The sequence below is a fragment of the Gambusia affinis genome, linkage group LG19, assembly GCF_019740435.1.
Source record: "Gambusia affinis linkage group LG19, SWU_Gaff_1.0, whole genome shotgun sequence".
Lineage (NCBI taxonomy): Eukaryota > Metazoa > Chordata > Actinopteri > Cyprinodontiformes > Poeciliidae > Gambusia > Gambusia affinis.
The window spans coordinates 13,092,643-13,116,354 of NC_057886.1; the positions used below are offsets into that span (position 1 = coordinate 13,092,643).

A 23,712-nucleotide genomic window follows, 5' to 3' on the forward strand; every position below is an offset into this window, starting at 1 on the left:
AATCTACCTCTGGATCAGATAATACTGAAAGTTGTAACGTTTCTTGCTCAGAACAGGTCCTGCAGGGTAGGTTTAAGACGAGGCTGGAATTTCTTCCCTGAGCCAGGCTGCAAGGTGAGTTGTTTGTTGCCTTTAGTCAGCACCGGAGTGCGCCTGGATTCGCCCCTCCCACCTCCCTGCTCAGCTCCGCTCCAACTCTCCCAGTGCTCTCCAATAAAGCGCTTTTTGTCCAGTGGAGTCGGCACTTGAGCGCATTCCTTGACGTGGAGGCTGGTCTACCTCTCTCTGACCATTTGGTGAAGACCGTTCTTGATAGCCCAGGTCAATACGCGTCCACGGAAAGGAAAGAAAAAATACTTTTGCTTATTCGAGATCGTGAGCACACGGAAAACTACCAGGTTTGGAGTGAACATCGGTGAAGTGCTCTGTTTGGATACGGACACAAGCGCGACAGCGCTCTTACAACTTCACCTCTACAAAGTTACGGGTAAGACTCTGCTGTATCTACTAATAAAATATGAACAAACTATTCTCAGGTCTTTAAGGCACTATGATGTGGATCAAGACGCGTAAACTAGATGACGCGTAAAGAAGGACTGTGCAAAATATAATCAGCGAACGAACTGGGATAAATTAAATCTTAACAGATGTCCGATTACGCATTTTTTACATACACGTGACTAGAATTGTTATATTTTGGCTTTAAAGGGCAGCATTGTTTTTTTTCCTTAAAGCTGTCATTTGAACGCACGTGTGTAACGTCACAATATCTCTTATCAGAATTTTATTGAAATGCATCAAATGTTTGCATTTGCATGCATCAAAACTAGGTTTACGTGAAGCTGCATGGACGCGCTGCTGCCTTACTGGGATGACAAGTTAGGGGATGCGGTTGCTTCTAATGCCTCAGGTCAACAATCAGTGACAAGAAAAAAAAAAGAAGAAAAAAAAAGCGTGTTGTTTTGTAACTGGACCAAGCATAGCGTGTGCGCGGTGCACAAAAGTAGCCGTCGGGGCGGTAACGAGGCGGGCTGGCGTTGGACCGCAGGACGCCGTGCAGCACGCAGGGACCGAGCCGAGCGTCTAGACCGCACCGAGCCTTGCTCACCGCAGAGGACAGCTGTTTTTGGAACATGCAGCAGGGAGCGTCCCACTACATGAGGAGCTCAACGGGACACAATGCGCATGATTTACATAGAAATGGGTTTGAATCTGGGGAGTTTTAAATGGCATAGGCGGTCAAAGGTTATAAGGGACCCGAAGAATAAGTTATTTTTAGGGCTCCCTTTTTATATTCAGCTCACTCTTATTCTCTACGTACAGTTATCTAGCAACCCAATAACGGACTGAATGGACTGTATGGTAGAAACCGACCCTTTACAGTAGCCTATATATCAAATAAACACAATTTAAATCAACATGCTTTCATTTTTTGGTCGATTTTCTAAAACTGTAATAATTCTATCAACTAAGATGATCAGAGTTCTCCCATATTTGCTCTGTAGGTAAACAGTTTATTCAACAAATTTAGATTTCTGGTATTAGTTTTTGTCCATACTTTTGAAGCAAATATTATTTATTATTATTACTTAAAGAAATACATTTACAAGCTATCTAACTCTCAAATAAATGCTCTTTGGTACATCAAAAAAAAAAAAAGAGAGAGAGCTGCCCCCCACCCCCTTACAAAAATGGTACCAGATTTTTACCCAGGAATATAAAGCACACAAACAAAAAACTAAGTGATTCAGAGATTAAGGTTGCACACATTTCTCCATACTGATAAAATCTGACAAAAAGTTATTACTAACGTGTTATTTTATGTTCATCCATTAATGAGCTGTGAAACGATGCATAAAATGTGTAGAAATTACTCAAAAGCCTTAAAGTTCTATTAGTACCCTAAGCAGCCACAAAGTTTGCATTTACTTGTGATACATTAGGCAAAGAAAATCTCAGACTTGCATGGATTAAACTTCCCTCAGGGTAAATATTATCCTTTTCAGGATATTACAGGACTCCTGAATAATAATAAACACTATTTTAAGCATGTCTTACAATAAGATTAACTTTTGGGCCAAGCTTCAGTCATAAAGAGATGAATTATGCCATTTTGCAACATTAAAAATATGCAACAACTATGACTACCAGTGCTGCAATGATTCAATTACATCATAGCTTCATAACTCCAAATATGCACAAGTTACAGAGCTGCCAAAATGTAGAAATGTTTGGACATTTAGCTGACAGCGTTCCGGAACAAGTTGCTCAGATGCATGTAAAGGTAAAAAAAAAAAGAAATCAGACAAATGTCAGCTTCCTTCGCCAGGCGTGCGGCAGAGCTGCGAGCAACGGGGTCAAATTCCTGAAAGATTAAATCTCTGGGTGACCTTCTCCAGGTTTAAACCAACATCTAAAAAAGCGACGTGACTCGACATGCTCGAACCGATCTCCGCGCAAGACACAAGTAACAGTAACAGTTCCATCTTATTTCCTGCTCACTTTCCAAATAATGGTTCCAGTATAAACATGCACAGATCAAACTTGCCTTTGTTGGAATCATGACATCAGACAGAACAACAGGGAAGGTTAATGTCTTAATAGCTAAGAACAACCTTTTTTTTTGTATTTTGTATGGCCCTATAATCACCCCTATAATGAGGCACAGAAAACCGCCTCCATTCTCCTAGGGGCAAAAAACCCCAGACCTAACTACTCCAATAGCCCCTCTATTAACCCATCACTGGAGCTCTGCTTGTTGCATTGCCAAGTGTTCCATTGCAGGTACTCATTATGTTGTAAAAAAAATCTCCTCTGTCATTGACAGTATGTAATGGTTGCAATCTGTTAATATATTAGGCTACCAGTCATAGCGGCTCAGCCACAGGAGGCCAATTACTTCTGCACTAATGTGCAGAAATTTGAGGCTGCACATGGTGACAACAGCAAACCAGGGGGCTGCTGGGCACTTTCTGATGTTGTAAATAACACAAAGTTGTGCCTGGACAGTCACTATTGTATTCTCAGACTGTTGTGTTTGCTGATATTTTGACCTCTCAGAGGTGAGAGATAGATCTAAAGATCTCTGAGGGAGGGAAAAAAAGATAACAGTTACTTCTGCATCTTTCTTGCAAGTATTTCAAAGTTTCGATCAAAGCTTGTCAAAACATTCGTACCACTCGCGTGTGTTGGTGTGAACATGAAGGAGAGGGTTTACTGTGTGCACAATGAACGGGTTATTTTTGCTGCGTCTGTGTGTGGTCGGGAAGCAGACTGAGGAGAACAGGGACTCTGTCATAGAATCTGATTCAAACAATTAAGCACAGACCCGGCTTTCATTGGGTTTGTTACAGAGATGTTGAAACCACATTACCAGGACTGGTTGGCAACACTGGGTCAGTGAGAGCGTAATCTGGTGTTCTTTTTTATTTTTTTATTTTTTTACAAAATCAAGGCTGGCATTTCGTTATCTGTGCCTAAGAGCTTGGGAGTGAAAGAGCGCTGATGTCTAAATCTGCTGCGAACCACAATCATAACATTTCATTTGTTATTTTTAAAGCCGAACTAAAAGCAGGGTTCCTGTGCAGTTGGGAAAAGTTAGGCTTTTGAGGTGATTTCCAAGTTTGGAAGAGTATGGAAACATTTCATATCCAGATGTATATCCCTTTATCTAAAAGTTGTATCCATGCATCCATTTATCTGTCTTACGGTTGGAAGATGGCGTGTAATGAGAACTTTTTAAGGAGCTTAAGCTGTTGTCAAGAACAAAATTCTGGAAGAAAAACAGGTAAAAATACAACTTATTAGAAACCTTATCAGAATATTGTATACTCCCCCTGTCTTTATTCCTTCTTTCCCCAAACGTCCAGACTTTTCAGGGCTCAGTTTTGTACCAATTAGGGCGAGTGCCTGAAGCATTCGACCCTCAATATTAGAGGGATTAGAGGGTTAAAAGTCAGGTGCTAAGGCAAGGAGGCCTAGGGAAGGTAGAAGAGCGGGGCACGCTCTCAGAAAGCAGGGAGGGGGAAGTCAAAAGGCCGGAAACCTGGAAAAAACATGTTACAATTAGCAAGGAGGAAATTCAAGAAGAACAAATCCTTCTTATGTCAAAACTTGACGTGTTATTGTTCCTCTCCCCTCAGAAGTGGCACAGCAGGAGGGGTGTCGCCATCCTAGGAGTTTTTACTTCTAAGAGGAGTTTTGAGTAAAACCCCCGAGCTTCAAAGGCCTCTGCCTCAAACATCAGTGCTGAACTAGCGGTATGTGGAGGCAAACCCCAGCTCATACGCCTGCCAAGCTAAATTGAAGAAGAGCTCGCCGATGCAGCCAAATGATGCGTTCAGAAGAACCACTTCAAAACCCTCACATAAATATACACACACATGCAAAGGGATCTGAGGGCTTCGGAGTGGCCCGGTTTTAGCCCCAAAACCCCCCCAAATAACGGCTGCCCTCCACGTCCGCTTTCACACTCAGTCCCACACAAGCATGTCGAAGCAAACTGTAAGAGGTCTGCAGAATCAAGTCTGCTAAGTAAATCTGAAAAGTTCTGAATCAGGATGTAAAATCTGTGAAGATACTCCACTCTCCCAGCAGAAAAAAAAATCCAGAGGGATGTGAAGGAAAGAGTAAGGAGAATAAGGATGTTCATTTTTAAAGAAATACACTACAAATTGCTGCATTTCAGTGCTGGTTTGTAAAAAAAAAAAAGGGGGTGAAATGAAATGAAGAAATGACTCTTAATCTAAGGTTGTAATTACTTCTGGCCTTCAATGTAATTAGGAGATGAGCCATGAACTAGATCTAAGTAGGTAAGTAGGCAGAGGAAAGCAAAGATCCAAGGCGCAAACACACACTGACAGTGGTCAGTTATTGGCATCCCTGGGAGAGATGTGTTACATGTCTTTTATCACGCAACATAATAGAAAAGTGTGACCTTTAATTTTAGTACATGCACACAGAGGAGGTTTTAAACAAAATCAGCACCTACTGTCCTGCATGTTGCAGGTGTTAGTCTGCTGCCACAGGCTTCTGCAGCATCTGATGAAATGTTGAAGAGGTAGTTCAAGCATTTGAATTAAAAATGTCGGAGAAGAGACACATCTAACACATAAAAAACAAAATGCCCCAAGGATCAGGATTGGGAACCACTGCTGTACTCTATCCAGGTCCCTGATATATGCTACCCACAGCATAAGCCCTTGTTTACTTCAGAGTGTGGAGAGCTGTTGTCAATTACTAGTAAAAAGTTCCTTTGAATTTCTGATCAACTTAAAGCAAGGTATAAAAAAAAATAATAATAATTTTTCCTCCACTAGCTAAATGTACACATGCTTTTTGCACATTTTTACCAGGGGTGCTGATAAATTCCTGCATGGCTACTATTGAATAGAAGACAGCTGACTCCCTAAGTTGGCAACTAAGAGCTTTAACATCACTGAAAATATGACACATATGATATGTATGACTTGCTCAAAAGTCGACACATACAAACAGACAGATCTACTTTTTTTCACTGAGTTGGTCGACCCTTTTGTTCTCTGGCTCACTCTTTTCTTGATGTCTATTTCAGTCGCAGTCAGGGTGACACAGATAGCGCTGCTATCTGTTGCCGGTCTGTGAGTTACGCAGACCAAGAGCGGGAATCTGTTCCCGTCAGCTTGAAACTGAACGGCAGCAAAGATCAGCCAGAATCCCAAACGCTCAACGCTGCAAACAGCACAAGAGTGGTGCAAGTCGCAACATGTAACTGGTAGGATGTCAAGCAAGAAGGAGCCTCACAACTTCTTACGTCTTAAGCAAAACAAAAAACTGTATCTGTGATTAGCTGATCTTGGTGCTGGGTTGCATAATCGACTTGCTGTTGTCAGTAACCTAGTGCTGCAGCTGTTTCAGGAGCTTCATCTGAAAGAAGTATGCACCTTTTTGGGTTTTGAGTTCCACTTTGAAAGTTAAATATTTACTCTTCAGTCGAGGAATCATCTGAGAGGCAGCGACCTCAAAAATCTAACCAAAGAAGCATCAGGACACACGCATTCCGTGATTCAGAAGCACTCGCACAACTTGTCTGCATAAGCGTGCATCGGTACCTCTACCTGTGTGGGTTTCTATGCAAAGAAGTATTAATGAAAGTACAGGGCTTCTGTGTGGTGGTGTAAAACACACGATGCATCGAACAACAACTAGTTTCACATGTAAATACACTGACGCATGCCATGCAAACTTATGTGTAAGTATACAATCAGTTATAGCAGTGTTTGTGGCATTTTTTAAAACCTGACTCACATCAAATGTCTACGCATTACATTTTACAATCCACTGCTTACTAGAAACATAACAGTAAAGTAAATACTGTAAAATATGAATAAAGGTAACGTGTCATAGTTGATAGGTTAAATAACATTTACATAAGATATACTGATAATTGGCTTTAAAGCATTACACCAAAAATTGGTATGAATGTGGGAGTTTTTTGTTCGATCTTCATCCACTAATTGAAAATTACATGAGGAGATGAATATAACGACTCTAATCAGGATTTTTTTAGGCAGTTTCTATTTCCAGCTTTGTTTGAGATCTGTTCTGCTGAGTCTTCTAAAGACTTTAGATAAAAAGAGAAAACAATAGGAGGCAAAATCTTTGATAGAGATAGATGTCCCTTGTCTTTATCTGATTTAACTAAAAATGTTTACCACAGTACAAACAGCTGCAAGAGGATGATTTAGATTTTAAAAAATTGTGGGATTTTTTTTTTTTAGGTTTAATGTTTTTACAGAACAGAAGTAGAAACTCAGCCATTTATGTTCATATTATCTTATACCAGCTTTCTTATTCCCCGTCTCTACTGCCACCATCATATTTGATGGAGCTGTGTGTTTAGTTTCTTCTGTACTTGAATGGCTGATCTCCAATCAGAGCTGACTGACAGAGTCATACATCCATTGGAACATCTTTTTTTAAAGAAACAAATCAGATTTACTGTGTCATATTATTAATCTGTATGTATAAAAAGCAGCATTAACACATACTATATTTCATGTTATAACATCACAGAGAGGGAGAAAATTTGTAAAAGATAAATATATTGTGGCCAGTGATGAGTTTTAGTAGCAGACACAAATAAACACCTGTGGAGCAATAAAAAAAAATAGATATATATGTAAACTGCAGAGAAATGTTTCAGCTCAAGCTGGTTGAACTACCCTGGTAAAAAACCAACAGAACACACTGTGTGAGGGCATGGAGTTTAAATTAACGCATGCAGACGATGGGTTGATAAAGCTAAGACAAGGAGCTGACAGATACAAGAGGCGAGCAGTCGACCCACATTCTTGCCTCCCTTCCTGTGCTCCGTCATATTGTTGTGTTGCCACATGGTCGGCCCGCTCAGCATGCTCCTGCACACAGCTGGAATTTAACCAATTAGCAGCAACAAAACTTCCTGTTTAGCTTGTGGGCTATTAACAGTGCATGACACAGGGGCTGGTTTCCAGTTAAGTAGAGCGATTGTACGTGGTAAAGGTAATTTGATTAACAGAGCCAACTGTTTTATTTCCAGGTGGAAAAGAAAGCAACTGAACTAGAAGAAGTAGAAGAAGTGGGGAGAAGGGGTAGAAGAGGAAGCATCGTGACTGGGTAAGTGAATCTGGCAGCTTTTACTACAAAAGTGTCAATATAAATAAGAGGTGGCCAGCTGCTATAATACAAACACATGGTTAAGATCAGGAACACTGTATATTATTACAGAGGAAAAAAAGCTTGACTTCATAAATAATGTAGAATTTCTGATGTGGTTATATTAATAGGCCCTTGGAATATTTGAATCCAAAATCCCAAACAAGCCACTGTTGGCGGTCTTTAGAGCGTTAACTCTAACAGCCCGCTTCCTCAAGAGGCCTTTTCACTCTGAGCTTGTTAACAAAGACTGGCAGGAGAACAAGAGCAGCTCTCTTACCAAGCATACAGCATTTCAGTGACACAAGGAGGCTGTGTAGGAAACGTACGTTAGTTTGTTTCTTTGCTGAACTTAAGGAATTGTTGCAGTTCCTTTTCCCTATGCCACCATCATTTCATCCCTAGATATAGGCAGTTTATCCATTCCTACTTCCTTTTCATAAGTATTTAAAACAATTTCATGCTCATGTATTGTGCATCTATTTCTCTTTGTAGGCACACAAATGCTCAAATTTAACTAATGATTGAGTTATCTGAGTATTTTCTGAAAATGACTCTTGCATAACATGACAGATAAGGACCTTCATGCAGATCCTGTTGATGTTATAGAAGTCAGTGACAATTCCTTACTGGAAATTGTCAGTTTCCAGTACGTGACAATTTATAACTAAATTTAATAATCAAAAATATCAGGCACTGAAGTTCTAAGGACAAATTATCTTATCAATAGCCTCCACAGTTTTCCAAAACAATCTAAATGACTTTCAACTTTTAAAATGACATTCAGAGTAGATGTGAAATCATAAAGACTGTCACAGCTACCTCGGTTTGCTTTGCACATTGCGTCTAGGCAAGCTGCACAGAGAGCAGCTGAAACACTACTCATAATTTTCATGAGGTTTAAAGAGTCCCCCCCCAAGCTCTGTTCGCATATCACCAGGAACTGCGTTGAGACATGTTAGGATCAACAAGTCATATAACAAAACAGCCAGGAAACATGCTAAAATTAGCCCAGCACTTCTAGAAACAGTGGTCACATGAAAACAATACCAGGAGGAGTAAAAGGCAAGACTCAGAAATACACATAGACACAAATTTCTGTCTAGCTGATTTTCTTGTTTTTATTTTTTTGCAGAAGAAAATATCTGTTGCAATTAGCAACAACAAAAAATAGCAAATTAATTAATTAGCACACAATCGCAATACCAGTATAGTCTTGTTATTTTACAATGCTTTCAAGCTACTGAGGTCTCAAACGTACCAATAGCTTTGATCTTATTTACTTTAATGACATCTCAAACTGGGAATTGGTTTTGGGGAATGTTTTTTTTAAATCGCTCACACCATACAGTCCCAGTAATTGGATGTCAGTACACAACTTATCCTCTGTTCACCTTACGAACCTTTTCCTGACCCTTCACCCTCCGTCCTGCCTCTGTGCTGTGCCAGTTTTCAATGAGCTGTGACAGGGACCGTGTGGGCTTGTAAAGCCAGACCCACATGCACACAGTCTCCCTGGAACTCTGGACGCACGTCGCTACTCCTGCTAATTGCCTCCCTCACTCATCCTGGCCCACCTCGTCGTCTTCCTGTCTTATAGGCAGAGAAAGACGCAGCAGTGAAGTATTGATTTCTGGCTGTAACTGCCACATTCCACGTCCTGTTTTTTTTATCTTGAGGAAATTATTTGCAAATCACACATGCTTCAGTATCAAGCCCATTTCTGCCTTCAGAGTTTTACCATCAAAAGCTTGCCTCGAATTGCAATGCATGTCGACAACCCTGTGCATCTTTTACTCATCGTTTTCCAGATGCACGCCTGTATTCCTGCATGCGTCTGCAACGATTTCACAATATGTTGAAATACGAGTGAAAATGACGAAGATGCAGCTTCTTATCAATGCTCCCCATTACAAGCACATTAGCATATTATTGTGGGTTAATAAAGATACTATTTCAACCCGCAGGCAAACACTCAAGAGCAAACAAGGGAGTTCCAAGATACTTCCATACGATAACTCTACCGCATGCTTAAACAAACTCTTTCACATCAAAGTTCTGAGCCCAATCACACATGTGTGAGCAAACATTAGAGAGTACACGCTGTTGTGTGTTTTGCACCCAGGAATCTGCTTCGATCACCTAAAGAAATGTATGAAGGGACCTGTTGATTTGGAGCAAACAAACTGCTCCTTTTGCTGACAAAAGTTACTATTCGGTTCCAACAAAGCAGCCATTTGTATCTTCTGTCTGAAAGTACGATAAACATGTCATGTGTACTGAAAGAACAGATCTGGGTCATGAACCACACAAAGGGCCACTATGTCTCTTAGTTTCCTTTATACTTTTAACATTTGGTATTCAAACCATATTGGATTTATTGATCTGCCTAAAATACAATTAGAGAACATTGTTAACATATATAAAATGACTGTTAGCTTATTTTCTTTATGCCAGATTCGAGGAGGTGGAGCTCATAAGCTGCAGGACTTTAAAGATTTAGGGATCTCACCTGTTTGGGTGATTATTGTGCTTACAGCTTCTCTAAATCATCTCTTAAATTGTTTGCTCTGATTTGTATTTATTATTTGGATGTGACCTCTAAGCTTTGATTGCGCATTTCCCTTACGGTGTATGGTTGGCCAACGAACCAGCATATTTGATTAAAACAACAAAGAAATTAGAGTTTTGGTTCATAGGGTGACACAGAGTGTACCTGAGGCCATGAAGGAGAAGCCTGTCCATGTCAGGAGTGGGGAGGGAAACTGTACCGCCTGACTGCTGCCTTTTCCAGCCTCCAACCTCCCCCAGTGCTGGAGCAGCACCAATGCAGGCAACAGTTTCACAATAAATTCCTTTGTGACACTGTAATCTGCACCAGAGATCTCCTGTTCACATTTATCTTGTGTGTATGGCACATGTCTGGGGTTTTTTTTTTTCATTATTTGTTAAAGAGAAAATAAAACTCCTGGGCAGATTGATAAAAATCTCCAACAGTGCATTCTTAGAGCAGAAGTATCGTGAGGTGGATTTAATGCCTCCCTGTAGCTTTGCCTGTCATTTACTCAATATCTATGTATCACTGGCAACGTACAGGTCAATACTGAATAGTAAACAAATCTGAAATTAGCTCAAAGATGTTCAATGCTTGGGATGTAGTTTTATAATCTTACACTACGTTAAAGTTCTAATTTCTGACCTTCAGCTGTGTTCCCTGGTCTATTTGTTTACCAGTATTCTTTTAGAAACCTTTTAGGTCTTCACAGAACAGCTTGATTTATACTGAGGTTAAGTTAACACAGGTAGGTTTTATTTAAGAGTATCAGCATCACACTTTTAAGATTTTCATTTATAAGAAATTAATAATTATATACTACTTTATACTGTGTTTATGTGGTGAAATTTGACAAAGTTTTTCTCTAAATGGGTGCAAACTTGTAGTTTCTCCCCAAGTACTGCAAAGTCTGACAAAGTGAACAAGTAGTCGTCTGCCCAACATTACTGATTACCATCACGCTACTTTTGAACTCCCCTGAAATTTTAAACCCTCACAGAGTAGATTTGGAAGGTGGAGAAGACCTCCCTTCATCGGATTCCAGTCATCCTCATCATGAACAAACCAATACCGGAAATGTTTTTTTAAAAAGTTTTGAGGAGGCGTTACGCAAGAATGGGACAAAACAGGATATTGTAGTGTTTCTATACAACCAGCTTACGGTAAACAAATGTGACTTCTTGGTATTCGGAGTACACACATGGATAAGGTAGACAGCATATGACTCAGACATGCTGACAGACAAGTAAAGAGGCAAAGGGAAAATTTTCTCAGTGAGTACCTGTGACATTGTTTGTTTAACAATAATGGTCAAGCTGCCAGTCATTCACTCTAGTAAGCCTGAATGAGTCATATAACCTCCAACTCTTTATTGATCCCTTACATATTGATTTTCCACAAAGGGGGGAAACGGTCAAAATCAAGTTGCACAAATAGACATAACTCCATGCTACATCTTTTCATCATCATTATGATTAATGTGGAAGTCCTGTCCTGTTTATAGTGGTGCTGAGGAATTTCTACAGAAACCCAGTAATAGGTAGTAACTACATAGCATGAGAAGTATGCCTGGTGTGCAGTGTCAGATAGAAAGGCATCATAATAGCCAGGAGACAAACTAGCATTATGCAGATGGAATGAATGTCACTCAGGAAGGATGACTGTCGGCATGTGAATGTAACTGTAGGCTTGTGGCTGACTGAACAAACAGGTCCTTCCAGCTTCTTCAAAACAACAAACAAGCACAAAACACTAAGAATTTCCTTCTTCAAACTTGATTATTTTTAAAAGCTTTAATCGACCCAATTCAGTTGTGGCCAAGCTTGTGTTACATGTCTGCACCAGTGTGGCAAAGCACTCTGAAAAATGCCAACACGAACAATAAGGTTTTTATAGTGACCGGACGAACGGAAAATGAAAGCACAAGGCCAAAGTCTAGAAAGGGTCTAGATTCGTCACAACCAGTCCCTGCTTCTACTGTTTCCTGGTGATGTGAAGCTTTTGGCCTGAGCAGGCTGTGACCTCTGCAGTGCTGTGGTTTGTTATTGTGTCTGACACAAAAGGATGAATAAGAGACGCGAGGCACAGGAGTAACAAAAGCTGTGGGTGTAAAACACCACTTTGAGAAAGCGGATCAAAGGACAGGTTGTTAGTGGTATGCTGGAATCCTGTGTCCTCTGTGTAACGTGAGCGCCTTGTGGTGAAGGTCTTCAGCACATGTGCAGAGCCGTGAGACAAAAGCAACCGTGAGTTGCAGTCTTCAGAGGGTCACAGGGCAGGAGACGATGACGAAAGACTCGTGTCGTGACCAAGGGGAAACAAATGGACAGTGTGTCTGGCCTCAGCCGGAGTCTGTGCTTATTTAAAAGCACAAAATCTGATCTAGTATCTACCAAACCATATGTCATATCCTTTAGCAATAAAACAAAAGGAAATGATCCACGTTTCCGTTTGGAGCGCAAACAACATGACCCCTGTGCTCCAAAGCTCAGAGGAGGCAGACACAGACTCCACAAGTGCTCCCTTGCAGACGAGACTCTGCCACCAACCTCCTCTGGTTTCCTCCTCTGGCTTTTCAGTCCTGGTTGTATCATTTAGTCAGACACACTCCAGAGGGTTTGGGGTTTCACATCTCCACTGGAGGAGCAGAGAAAAAAGGCACCTGTTGAGACGAGGCGCAGGTATATGATTGTAAATGGAGCTGGGCGTGCGACTCTGTCCAACAGAGGATGTTAACTGTGTTGTGTGGGTCAGCGTTGCAACAAAGGTTGCTGGATAGAGTGCAGAAGTGGAAACACTAATCTGAGCCTAACCTCTGACCCTGAGGAGTTGCTCCGTGTCTCACAAGCTTATGGGCTTTGTCGTCCTTTGAACTGATGCTATCTGGCTGTCGAATGACTGTTTGACTTTCGGGTCTCGTTTGTAATTTTATAGTAGATGAGAACGAGCTAAAATGTAAACCACTCAGTGGTATCTCTACATCAAACCCAGAGGTGCCCTGAGTTCTCATATAGTGCAGCAAATGCATCCCGATCTTGGGATTTTTACCACGAGTCTACCCTCACATTAACCCCTGCACTTGTATATTATGCTCTCTTTCAAGCCCTCCAGCTGTATGCTCCAATGGTATTGCTTCACGCTGTTCTTAAAACAGTTCCAAATCATAAATCTTAAGATGAAAAGTACTTCCTTTCAAACAAAAAACAAACTATTCTACCAGAAATAAATGTTGAAACGTGGACAATGTGTAAAAATTGTTTTAAAAAAGGGCATTGTAAAAGTATTCATACCTCTAACTTTCATATATTTTGCTTTAAGAAGAATCACGGTGGATCCAGCGTTTTGCTGTGTGGGGCTTTTCTGCAGCAAAGACAGGAAACTGCTCATATAGAAAAGTTGAAGACCTTAAAGTGTCTACTTTAAAGGTGCTCTACTTCGATGACGCCATAAGTAAACTCTTTGATCTACATGCAAAGTCATATTACATATGGCGAAGGATTAACACTGCACATGTTGAAACACGGCAAAGCATGGGGGTGGCTGCATCATGGTGTGGGGATGCTTTTATTCAGTAGATACAGGGAAGCAGGTCAGCAATGAAAAGCCAGGCTGCATTTTCATTCTTAAAAAATATGTAATTCCACTTTGCAATCATGAACTACTTTATGTTGGACCAGCACAGGGAATCCCAATAAAATAAGATTTAAGCGTTTTACCTTGCAAACGTATTCAAGAGGTATACATACCCAATAAAGACCTGCTAAAGTTGCTTTTGAAGCTAAAACTTATCTCGGGATCAGACTGAAATCTGTCGTTTGTGCACATTGTGGATGAACTGGAGGCCTTAATCCCAGTCCAACCTCTACAGATCGCAGTGATCAGAGGGGCTTTGGGATGAGCAATCTTAGTGACATTTTAAGTTTGACTATTACTATGCTGATAGTAAAATTTCATTTACTTGATAGAAAAGTAAATGGTGGCAAAGACGTTGCTGGAGGTGGAAGGGAACAGGGACGACGTAGAACATGCACATAATGTACATACCACAAGCTGTTTTCCTGTGAAAAGACAAGGTCACTGAAATAAAAAGTCTCTTTGATGGGAGTATCTAGTCTGCTGTGCGCAGCCTTATCCAGAACTGTCAGCCAGCATCATTCGCTCGTTTCGTCTCTGGCCCAACTTGTCCACACATTGTCGTTAGCTTTCAGCCCTAAAGACAGGGACTCTTGACCCTGTCTTTAGCCTGCTGGGAGGCTGGGATTTAATTGCTGAAGCCCACTTCACCATTCTAAAGTCAAACCTTATTGAATTTGAGGCCCCGCTGACAGAAACCTGCTCTTATCTCTGCTGGATAATAAGAGAGCTATAGGAGAGGGGAAATGTGAATATCCCTTATGCCTCTTCAGTTTTCCAAAGTGCTGAATTATGTTTGTCACTTTGAGCAACACAAAGAAGTTCACATGCACTGTAATTCAGAGTTTTGGCACATTTTCAGGCCCGCATGTTCACCTGCCAACAACTTTTTCTTCTAATAAAACCAAACAATGTCAGATTCACCAACAGATTTTAATGGATATGTATTGAATCCAATCCTTTGTTTATAAACCCCCAAAAAGCTTCCTGCAAATCTTAAAAAGCCAACCACACAGCCAAGATCACTTTTTTTTCAAGACTGCCTGCCTCAGGAATGTTTCAAGTGCACAGGGGAGAGAAAAGGAAATTACAAGTCGAAAAAGGAGGATGACAAGTCAGGAGGGGGGCATTCCTCCACTATGTGTGGGATTACAACTTGCCTTTCTACTATCTCTCTCTGCACCCCCACTCACAGCAATCACTCACCACAGCAGCAACGTTCCAGCTGCGCCATATCTGAGCTGCTGATCAGCACGGGCCTGCTGCAGCCAAAGAGGAAAGACAACAGGAGAATCTAACCTTTCAAGTTCCAGTTTATCTGAGATCGGGCTGAATCCCTCCCCGTCCACCTCCGCCACAGTTTCTCCTCTGCTGGGTTTTATCAGATGTGCCTGGCCCAGTTTGGAGTGAGGCACACTCAAATAAACATTCTATTCCCGAGGAAGCAGCGGTAGAAATACCGCAATGATTATTTTTAAGGGAAATATTCTCTGTTTTATCCTTGTGGTGCTTTTGCTTTTCTAAAGCTGATTGATGTTGCTGTGTATTCTGGCTCTGGATACTTTCCTTTTGCCCAGAATATTGGTAAAGTTTTGCTTTAGTTCTTAGGTTTAAGAAAACAAGCATCCTATTTAGCTGTTCTTGATTCTTCTTGTCCCCCTGCCTTCTGGTCATCTTTTGAGATCTCTTCAATTTCCATAAGATCAATAACAAATTATTTCATAATCCCTCATTGTACTTGAAACCTCCAAATACAGTCTGGTGACAAGTGAGATTTGAATTAAGTTTTATATCAAAAACAACTTTAATTCCCAAAACAAGTATATAAAATGCTGCTACTTTGGACTCTTCTTGAGCTGCTCACTCTGAAACACGACTATTATAGAACTATGTTTAACACAAACCCCTGCAGGCCTCTGAGTGTAAATTATGGGTTAACTGCAACCCTTCACCTCTGCTGCTCATTCATTTGTAGCCAGCATCGAGTTATTGCCATCAGATGCTGTCATTACTTGTTCAACAAGGTTTTCCATAAACAAATCTAAGCCTGAGTGGAGTTTTTGCACAGTTGCTGTGCAGATCTGGAAAGGACTTTTCTCCTGTTGGTAGATGGTGACTCTGAACCGATAGAGATAAACACCACACTTTTCAGACTTTCTTTGGGGGTTGAGGGGTGGGGCATTTAAACTATAATTACATATTTTTCCTTCCACTCTGCAACTATTTGCTACTTAGGGTTGGTCTATGACTAAAAATTGTGATTGGAACATATTTTGTTTTGGTGCAACAGGACAAAATATAAAAAAGACCCAGAAAATCAGAATCCATCTACAGCAACAACATAATTTTATAGATTTTTTTTAATGTCAGTGTTAGATTGTTCTCTATACAATGAGATACATGAAAAAGAAACACCAAACCGTACATTAGTTTTTTCAATACTTAACAGAACAAAGAGACAAAATTGGGAATAATCTTGTCTATAAACTAGCCGACTTGCACCTCATGAGGAATTTCCACGTAGTATTAACATGGTTCTGAAGTAAATATTTACATATGGAAATGGAAATGAAACAGTTACCACATAAAAAGAGGGACATTTCCTTTAAAATTTCTGATGAAATAGGTTGCATCAGTTGTGAGTTGTGAGAACACAATGTTCTCATTGTACTGTGTATAAGATTCTTGGTTCCAGAAGTTGGGTGCTATCAAGGTGTTTGGCAAAGTATTTGTGCAGGCAAAGTCTCACAAAGAGACTTTGTACAGGCAACGTTTGCACCTTCTAAAGCCTGACAAATTCCCAACAGCATTCAAACTGTAAAACTTACAACATATTATAAATGTAACTACATAGGTTTGGAAATGAAGTCTTTATTCTTAAAAAAAATTAGTTGGGATAGAGTGACTTTGGGGCAATAAAGCAAAAGTGCATTTAATTATCTTTTTCTCTTACTTTTGTGCAGTGTTCAGCAGATACATGTTGCTGCTTCCCGCATGCTTGTCTCACTTGATAGCACTGGATGATAAACGGCTACACAGACTTGTCTGGAACTGGTTTCTTCTTATCTCCCACTCATTCCTATTCCCCTCTCCCTTCCATCATCCTTTGAAGTAGCGTGCTGACACTCCACTTCAGAATTTGTTTTAAAAAGCTTGGACTCAGGTGAAATGGCTTAAAGCATGGGAATATATCTTTTTAAAAATCTATTCATCTTTATCAGTATATTTCAACTCTTAATGTTGTAGAGTCACTTGTTTTGCAACTATCACAGGCCGTCAGTCTGGATGACACGGAAAATGTTTATCTTGCACCTATATGTGGGAAGTTCCAGAATATCAGCTCTTCTTCACATTTAGTAGGCTACAAATAAATCATCCGTGGATGCTTTACTACATGGAGCACGGCATTCATGCAGCCACTCAAAAGTGACTTTGTATGACGAGACAAAACTGGAACGAACAGAATGTTGTTAATTGTTACTTTTACTGGGTTTACAGATTCTTGAGGTTTAGAGAACTAAACTAAGTTAAGAAAAGTATCCATGTAATTTTTGACTTAGTCAGCATGGACAAAAATCAGTGTTGTGCTTCTGAATCTAAAAAGAGAAATCACAAGACTCTATTCTTGGAGTCAGAAGTCTTTGATTATGGTCCTAAAATATAAGGTTCTTAGTACTCAGAGTGGACAAAATTAAACTTGCCTTTGCCTAATTACAAAGTTATGTTAAGGCTTTCCTTATCTTTGTTTTATACTGAATATTTCTAAGAGCCCAATTACTAACTGTGTTTGTTTTTCTTGTCTTAGGCAAAGCATGGCCCGAGAGAGATTCTGCACCATGAAGGTCTTTCTCAGTCCATTGATGTCCTTTCTGTTCCTCCTCATCCTTCCTGATGGCCTCCTTTCCGGCAACTGTCCACAAGATTGCTTGTGCGCCATTCCAGGGAACATTTTATGTTCCCGAAGACGCTCCTCTACCATTCCTGACAAATTGGACTCATCAACCAAAAACCTCTTCCTGTTCGCCAATGGAATTGAAGGCATTACAGCTGAGGACTTCAATGCACTATTTAACTTGGAAATGCTGGATCTAAGTCAAAACAAACTTACTGATCTTCCTGAAAGAGTGTTTGAGCCATTGAGCTCTTTAAAAAATCTGGACTTGTCATCCAACCAGATCACCTACATTTCAGAAAAATGCTTCCATGGAATGCCGCAGCTGGAGCGCCTTTATTTGTATAGCAACCATATAGAGAAGATCCATCCAGCTGCATTTAATGGCTTGGAGAACCTTCTGGAACTCAAATTGCAAGGTAATGCGTTGACAACCCTGCCCCTCCTCTCATTACCCAAACTACTATTGCTCGACCTTCGTTTTAACGTCTTACCCTCTTTAAATACTTCCAAGCTTCAGACCCCCAACCTGGAGTCACTCAGACTTGGTGGTGTTGGACTTACCAACCTAAATAATGAGCTTATAAGAGATTTAAAGAATCTTCATGAACTGGACATTTCAGAAAACAAACTCGAGTCTTTCCCCTCAGCACTAAAAGAGACACCAGGGCTGTTTCATCTCAATCTTGCTGGCAACCCAATGGGCTCTCCAAAGATTGAGGACCTGCAAAACCTTGGTGTGTTAACAGAGCTGGACATAAGCAGTCTCAGTATACAAGGTCTTCCTGAGGAGTTTTCCCAGCTCTTCCCCCATTTAGAAAAACTAGCAATTGCCGAAAATCCCTTCAACTGTCTTTGCAACCTAGCATGGTTCCCAAGATGGCTTAGAACGCAGAGCATCACCCTGGAGAGAACAGAGGAGACACGCTGTCATTTTCCACCCATCAGTGCTGGAAAAGTATTAGAAAGATTGGAAACAAGAGATTTTGGCTGCCCAACCACAACTGCAATGACGACTACTACTGTCAAAACTACAACTACCACCCTGCCTGCTCCTGTTACCACATTACCAACTACCACCAGACCTATCCAAGTCCCCAGAGCCAGTGAAAAGACACCTAGCAAAGGTGGTGATATTCCTCTGCCTTCTGTCCCTGCATCTCCAAGCAGCAGCAGTATTGACCTAGTTGAAGAAAAGCAGTTCTGTCCCAGGTATCCTTGTCTCAATGGAGGCACTTGTCAGTGGACTCTCCGTGGTCCATTTGTTTGTGCCTGTCCACATGGCACAACTGGGCAATTTTGTGAAATCCAGAGCCGCTCTTCAACTTATCCAACTGAAGCTGTTCCATCCAAGTCCACCATTGTCACAAAGACACCAGACATCACTTCACATCAAGCGACAGCCACATCAATTCTGATAGATCTTCATCGCTATGTTAAAATGCGGCCTCACATCCGTGGAATCCGTCTGACCTACAGAAACCTCTCTGGGCCGGACCGCAGACCAATTCCGCTCAACCTTCCAATAACATTCCAAGAGTACACACTTCGAGGTTTGAAACCCAATTCCACCTACAATGTATGTGTCAGTCCTATAGGTGCTGCTAGTGATGCTGAGAGTGTTTGCACTCAGGCTCATACCAAACCTGGATCTTCTGGCACTGATGCACAAATTGACACCAGTGCGTATGCAGGCACTATACTTGTGCCTGCATATGCTATCATGATACTACTGTTCCTCATAGCGATAGCAGTCGCAATGGTTTGCTTTCTTCGGAGAAGGAGAGCCAAGACCCACCTGGATCTAGATTGTGAACCCTCCCAGTTGGGGATGGATGGAGTTAAAGCTGGTTTGGATGATGGAGCACTGTTTCACAAGCAGCCACAACTTATGATCCCCGAACCTTCTGTCCAAACAAGTAGTCTGGAGTATGAGGTGTTATTAATACAAGATCATTGTTCATCAAATAACAATATGTCCGTGCACAAGCCTTCTTACTTTTGACAACAGGCCTTGATGACTTATGTCTAAAAGATGAGTTGTATTTTCTCTGCTGTGTCCTGTCAAGTGGAATAATCAAAACATGTAGAGCAAGGTCTTCTGCTTGAAAGTGGAGGACACAGAATCAGGCAACTAATCAGCAAAAAAAGAAGCTGGACTTGCTTTCAACTCACTGCTCTATGGTTGTCCAAGAAAAGACTGAAACTTGGTAACACGTTATGCTTGGACTTTAGAATCCACCAATGGTGTTTCTATGCTAAATGCAACAATGTCTATAAACCAACATGCTGTGATGCTGAGACTATTGTTTTTGGCTGCAATTTAGGGTTGGGACATTTAAAAAGCTCATGCACTCCTTTATGTGCGCTGCATGTGCACTGAAATGAGCTTGTACTGCCGTTCCCCATCACAGAAAGCAGCACGAACAGTCTCAGTAGTTGGTTTTGAGGCGCTGTGCAAACTCTTCAGTACTTACCAGAAGGGATCAGTGTATGCTGTGAATGATCTTTTAACCCACCAAATGAAGTTGTACAGAGAAAATAACTGATGCTTGTATTGCTTTATTTGGATGAAACTGTTTTATAAACATGTTTTTTTTTAAATACTTGTATTTTTTTATTATTGTTAAATATTGTGACGTTAAAACCCCTCAAAACTCACCATAGACCCCCTCCCCAACTCACTTCTTGTGACTAACAGACGAAACATCAGATTAAAATCTTTGAAGATTAAAACTCATTTGGTACCAGTAAAGTCAGTCATAGGGTTTTACCCCCAGAATATCAGACAGTCTGAGTAGATGGGAATCTGGAACAAACCAAGGCTAAATCTCCCCATTATAAAGAGGAGAAGAGAAGCAGGATTACAACAAGGTACAGAAGAAAGGAAAGGACTGAAGGTCTTGTAATTCTATGTTCAATGCACTGTTCGTAAACACCTATGACAATTATTTTGCTGAAAATTCATCACATATGTCAGTTAATGGTCTGGTGGTAAAGTGAGCAAAGCAAACAGTTCATATGTAATGTGTTTCATTTGAGGAAAAATAGCATGCTCGATGGCGTGATAAGAGCTGTTACCTTTTGACAGGGGAGACACCAGCTTTGCATGCTTGCATTTAGCCACACTATGTAAATGTCATTTGGTGTCCATACTATTTGAAAAGGAAATGAGATTTGCAGAGATCCACTGGAAGATCATCAAAAAGACCCAGAGAGAGCCAAGATCCGTATCTGTGAATCTTATGCAAAGAATGACAGTAAATACTGTTTGTTTAAGCAACTGTGATAATCCAATTACATGTTCTGTCTTGTGGAAACAAAAACAACAGACATCGAGTCACTAACATTTACTTCCTTAATATGCCCGCATGCGTTGGCGTACCGCGAGCCGCAATAACCATTTGTTGGCAAACGCACCAAAGACACATCCGTGACCACCTTTTTACTTACCCGTAGTATTTCCCTTACTGATCCAACACAAACCCAAAAGCCTTTAAAACAAGAGTAGCAAACTGGAATATTTGTCTGTAAAATAGATAACATTGAGAATAGCCAAAAGTATTTTCAATGTGTTATTTCTTTCCTTATTATTTAGGGAAATTTTTCATTGCGTATTGCTTTTTATTTTTATTGTGTGAACTTATTTGTATAAATGGAAAAAAAGTGATATTTACATTAAATGAATACCTAAAAGTAAGTTTTTGGTGTTTTTTCCCCCCCTGTACTTAGAGTTTAGTCATTGAAAGGATGGTTCATATTAGGAGGGAGGGAAGGTGGGAATGTAGAGAATGTGTTTGTCATTAACTTCTCTGTTACGCCATCACTTAGAGCGAGAGGAAGTCATAACTTGAGGGGGTGTGCAGTGAAAGAAGGGAAGAAAACTCCAAATGCAGGTATAAAATAGCAATTTATCACTCATCAACATGTTTTGGCTGTGAAAATGTGAATTTTAAAGTAAACCCATGCAAACAGTTTCAAGTGCCAAAATCCATAAACTGACGTCTAAAGCTAGTTACTTAAACAAATAAATCAACTTCTAAACATAAAATTCCAACAACCTAATTTCATGCTTGTGAAAAAAGTTTAGTTAGCCTATTCTTGAATCAGCCTACTCCAAACACTCAGGAGATGCCTTAACGTGCCTCCACAATCACTCAAAGTCACTCTGAAAGCAAACAACCTATCACTTAGTGCGCTCGGCATTTCTTAGCTGGCACTCTACTTCCTTCTTCTACCAGAATTTTCCACTGAGGTAAAATTAAAAAGGACAAGAAATAATTTGAGCAATTATAGAAGCAGACCTATTTCAGAAAATATAATACAAAACAGGAGCTACAAAATCCATTTATTTTACCAGCTTCCATTACAACTATGACACAAAAAAGCAAAGCTCGTGTCAAAAGACAAGGAAGCAGGAAAGACACTGCGGAAAAAAAACTTATACCACTGGGGACTTTATGTCTCATTAAAACCACAAATGTATTTCAATAAGATTTTATATCATAGACTCACACAAAATAGTGCATCATTACAGAGTTTTCTTCAGGTCAGCCTCTCACAAGTAAATGCTTTACACCAAATTCACTAGACCTACATCAGGGACTCTATCAACTGCATGGCTTGTGGAAATCCCTTAATGCAATTGGTTTCACTAGAAGTTAGTTAAGGATGAACACAATTAGGAATAATTTTTTTTCCCACTTCAAAATTATGTACTACTGTACGGAGCCCCCTAGAGGACATGGGGAATTTTTTTTCTTTTGCGTTACCTCGCAAAACTTTTATGCTTCCTCTAATACTTTTTTATACATCAAAACTTTTATGTTCCTCTAAAACTTTTTGCGTTCCCTCGCAAAACCTTTTGCGTTACCTCGCAAAACTGTACTGATCAGTTGTGCGGCATAATTGAATACTGTAAGACTTTCTTACGGTGGCCGCCGTACTTTCTGATTTAATATAAGGTTATGTAAGGTTTTTCCATGAATGTTAATATCTCGTTGTGAAATATCTGAAGTGTTATATCTTTCTTTAGAATACAAAGGCACCACACACCTATGATATAAACAGAAACCTTCCGTAAGTAGGAAAGAAATATAAATACTGTACATCCAAACTATATTTCTGAGTTATTATCGCGGCGTAATAAGTCATCTGACAGTTTTGATTGTGTCTCTGTTGTGTTGGTTAGCTAAATGGTTTAAAGAGCTGCTTTTATGTTCAGTTCCATCTCAACCTTAACAGACATAAATATGCGGTGAATGAATCGATTTTCAATCAGTTTTTTGCACCAAAGACTTCATAATAATAAACACGTTTTATTATTAAAAACACGACAAACTAATTATGGTAAAGGGCCGTATTGGGGTAACTCGGGGAATCTCATCTGTCCGTGTATCAATTAGCTCCAAACCACTTCTTTGTTCTGTCACATTTATCGATTTATTCCATTTTTATTATTATGCTCCAGACTTTGCAAGGACTGACCAACCCGCTCACCGTTTCCTCATACACACAAACCAGCAGGCCAGTAAACTTCCCATTCATACTTGATGACGTCACTCCCACACCCACCACCTAAGTGTCAAAGTCGCGTGCACCTATCATATCAATAATTACTTATTTCATTCATATGACTCTTACAGAGCCTACGTGAAAACGTGTTTATTATTATGAAGTCTTTGGTGCAAAAAACTGATTGAAAATCGATTTATTTACTGCATGTTTATGTCTGTTAGGGTTGAGATGAAACTGAACATAAAAGCAGCTCTTTAAACCATTTAGCTAACCAACACAACAGAGACACGATCAAAACTGTCAGATGACTTATTACGCCGCGATAATAACTCAGAAATATAGTTTGGATGTACAGTATTTATATTTCTTTACGGAAGGTTTCTGTTTATATCATAGGTTTGTGGTGCCTTTGCATTCTAAAGAAAGATATAACACTTCAGAT

At 40.2% G+C, this 23,712-nt stretch overlaps 2 protein-coding genes across 2 annotated transcripts in view; one reads left to right on the plus strand and one right to left on the minus strand.

Moving 5' to 3' along the window:
* Positions 1 to 23,712, minus strand: part of LOC122821768 (mitochondrial import inner membrane translocase subunit TIM16-like) — a 111,399-nt gene that overhangs the window by 31,567 nt on the left and 56,120 nt on the right. The gene's annotated exons all lie outside the window — the stretch shown is intronic.
* vasnb (vasorin b) lies at positions 221 to 21,443 on the plus strand. The gene is made up of 3 exons (XM_044099968.1): positions 221 to 487; positions 7,559 to 7,635; positions 17,667 to 21,443. Exon 3 carries the CDS (start codon positions 17,674 to 17,676, stop codon positions 19,756 to 19,758), a length of 2,085 nt encoding a protein of 694 aa, XP_043955903.1. The 5' UTR covers positions 221 to 487; positions 7,559 to 7,635; positions 17,667 to 17,673; the 3' UTR covers positions 19,759 to 21,443.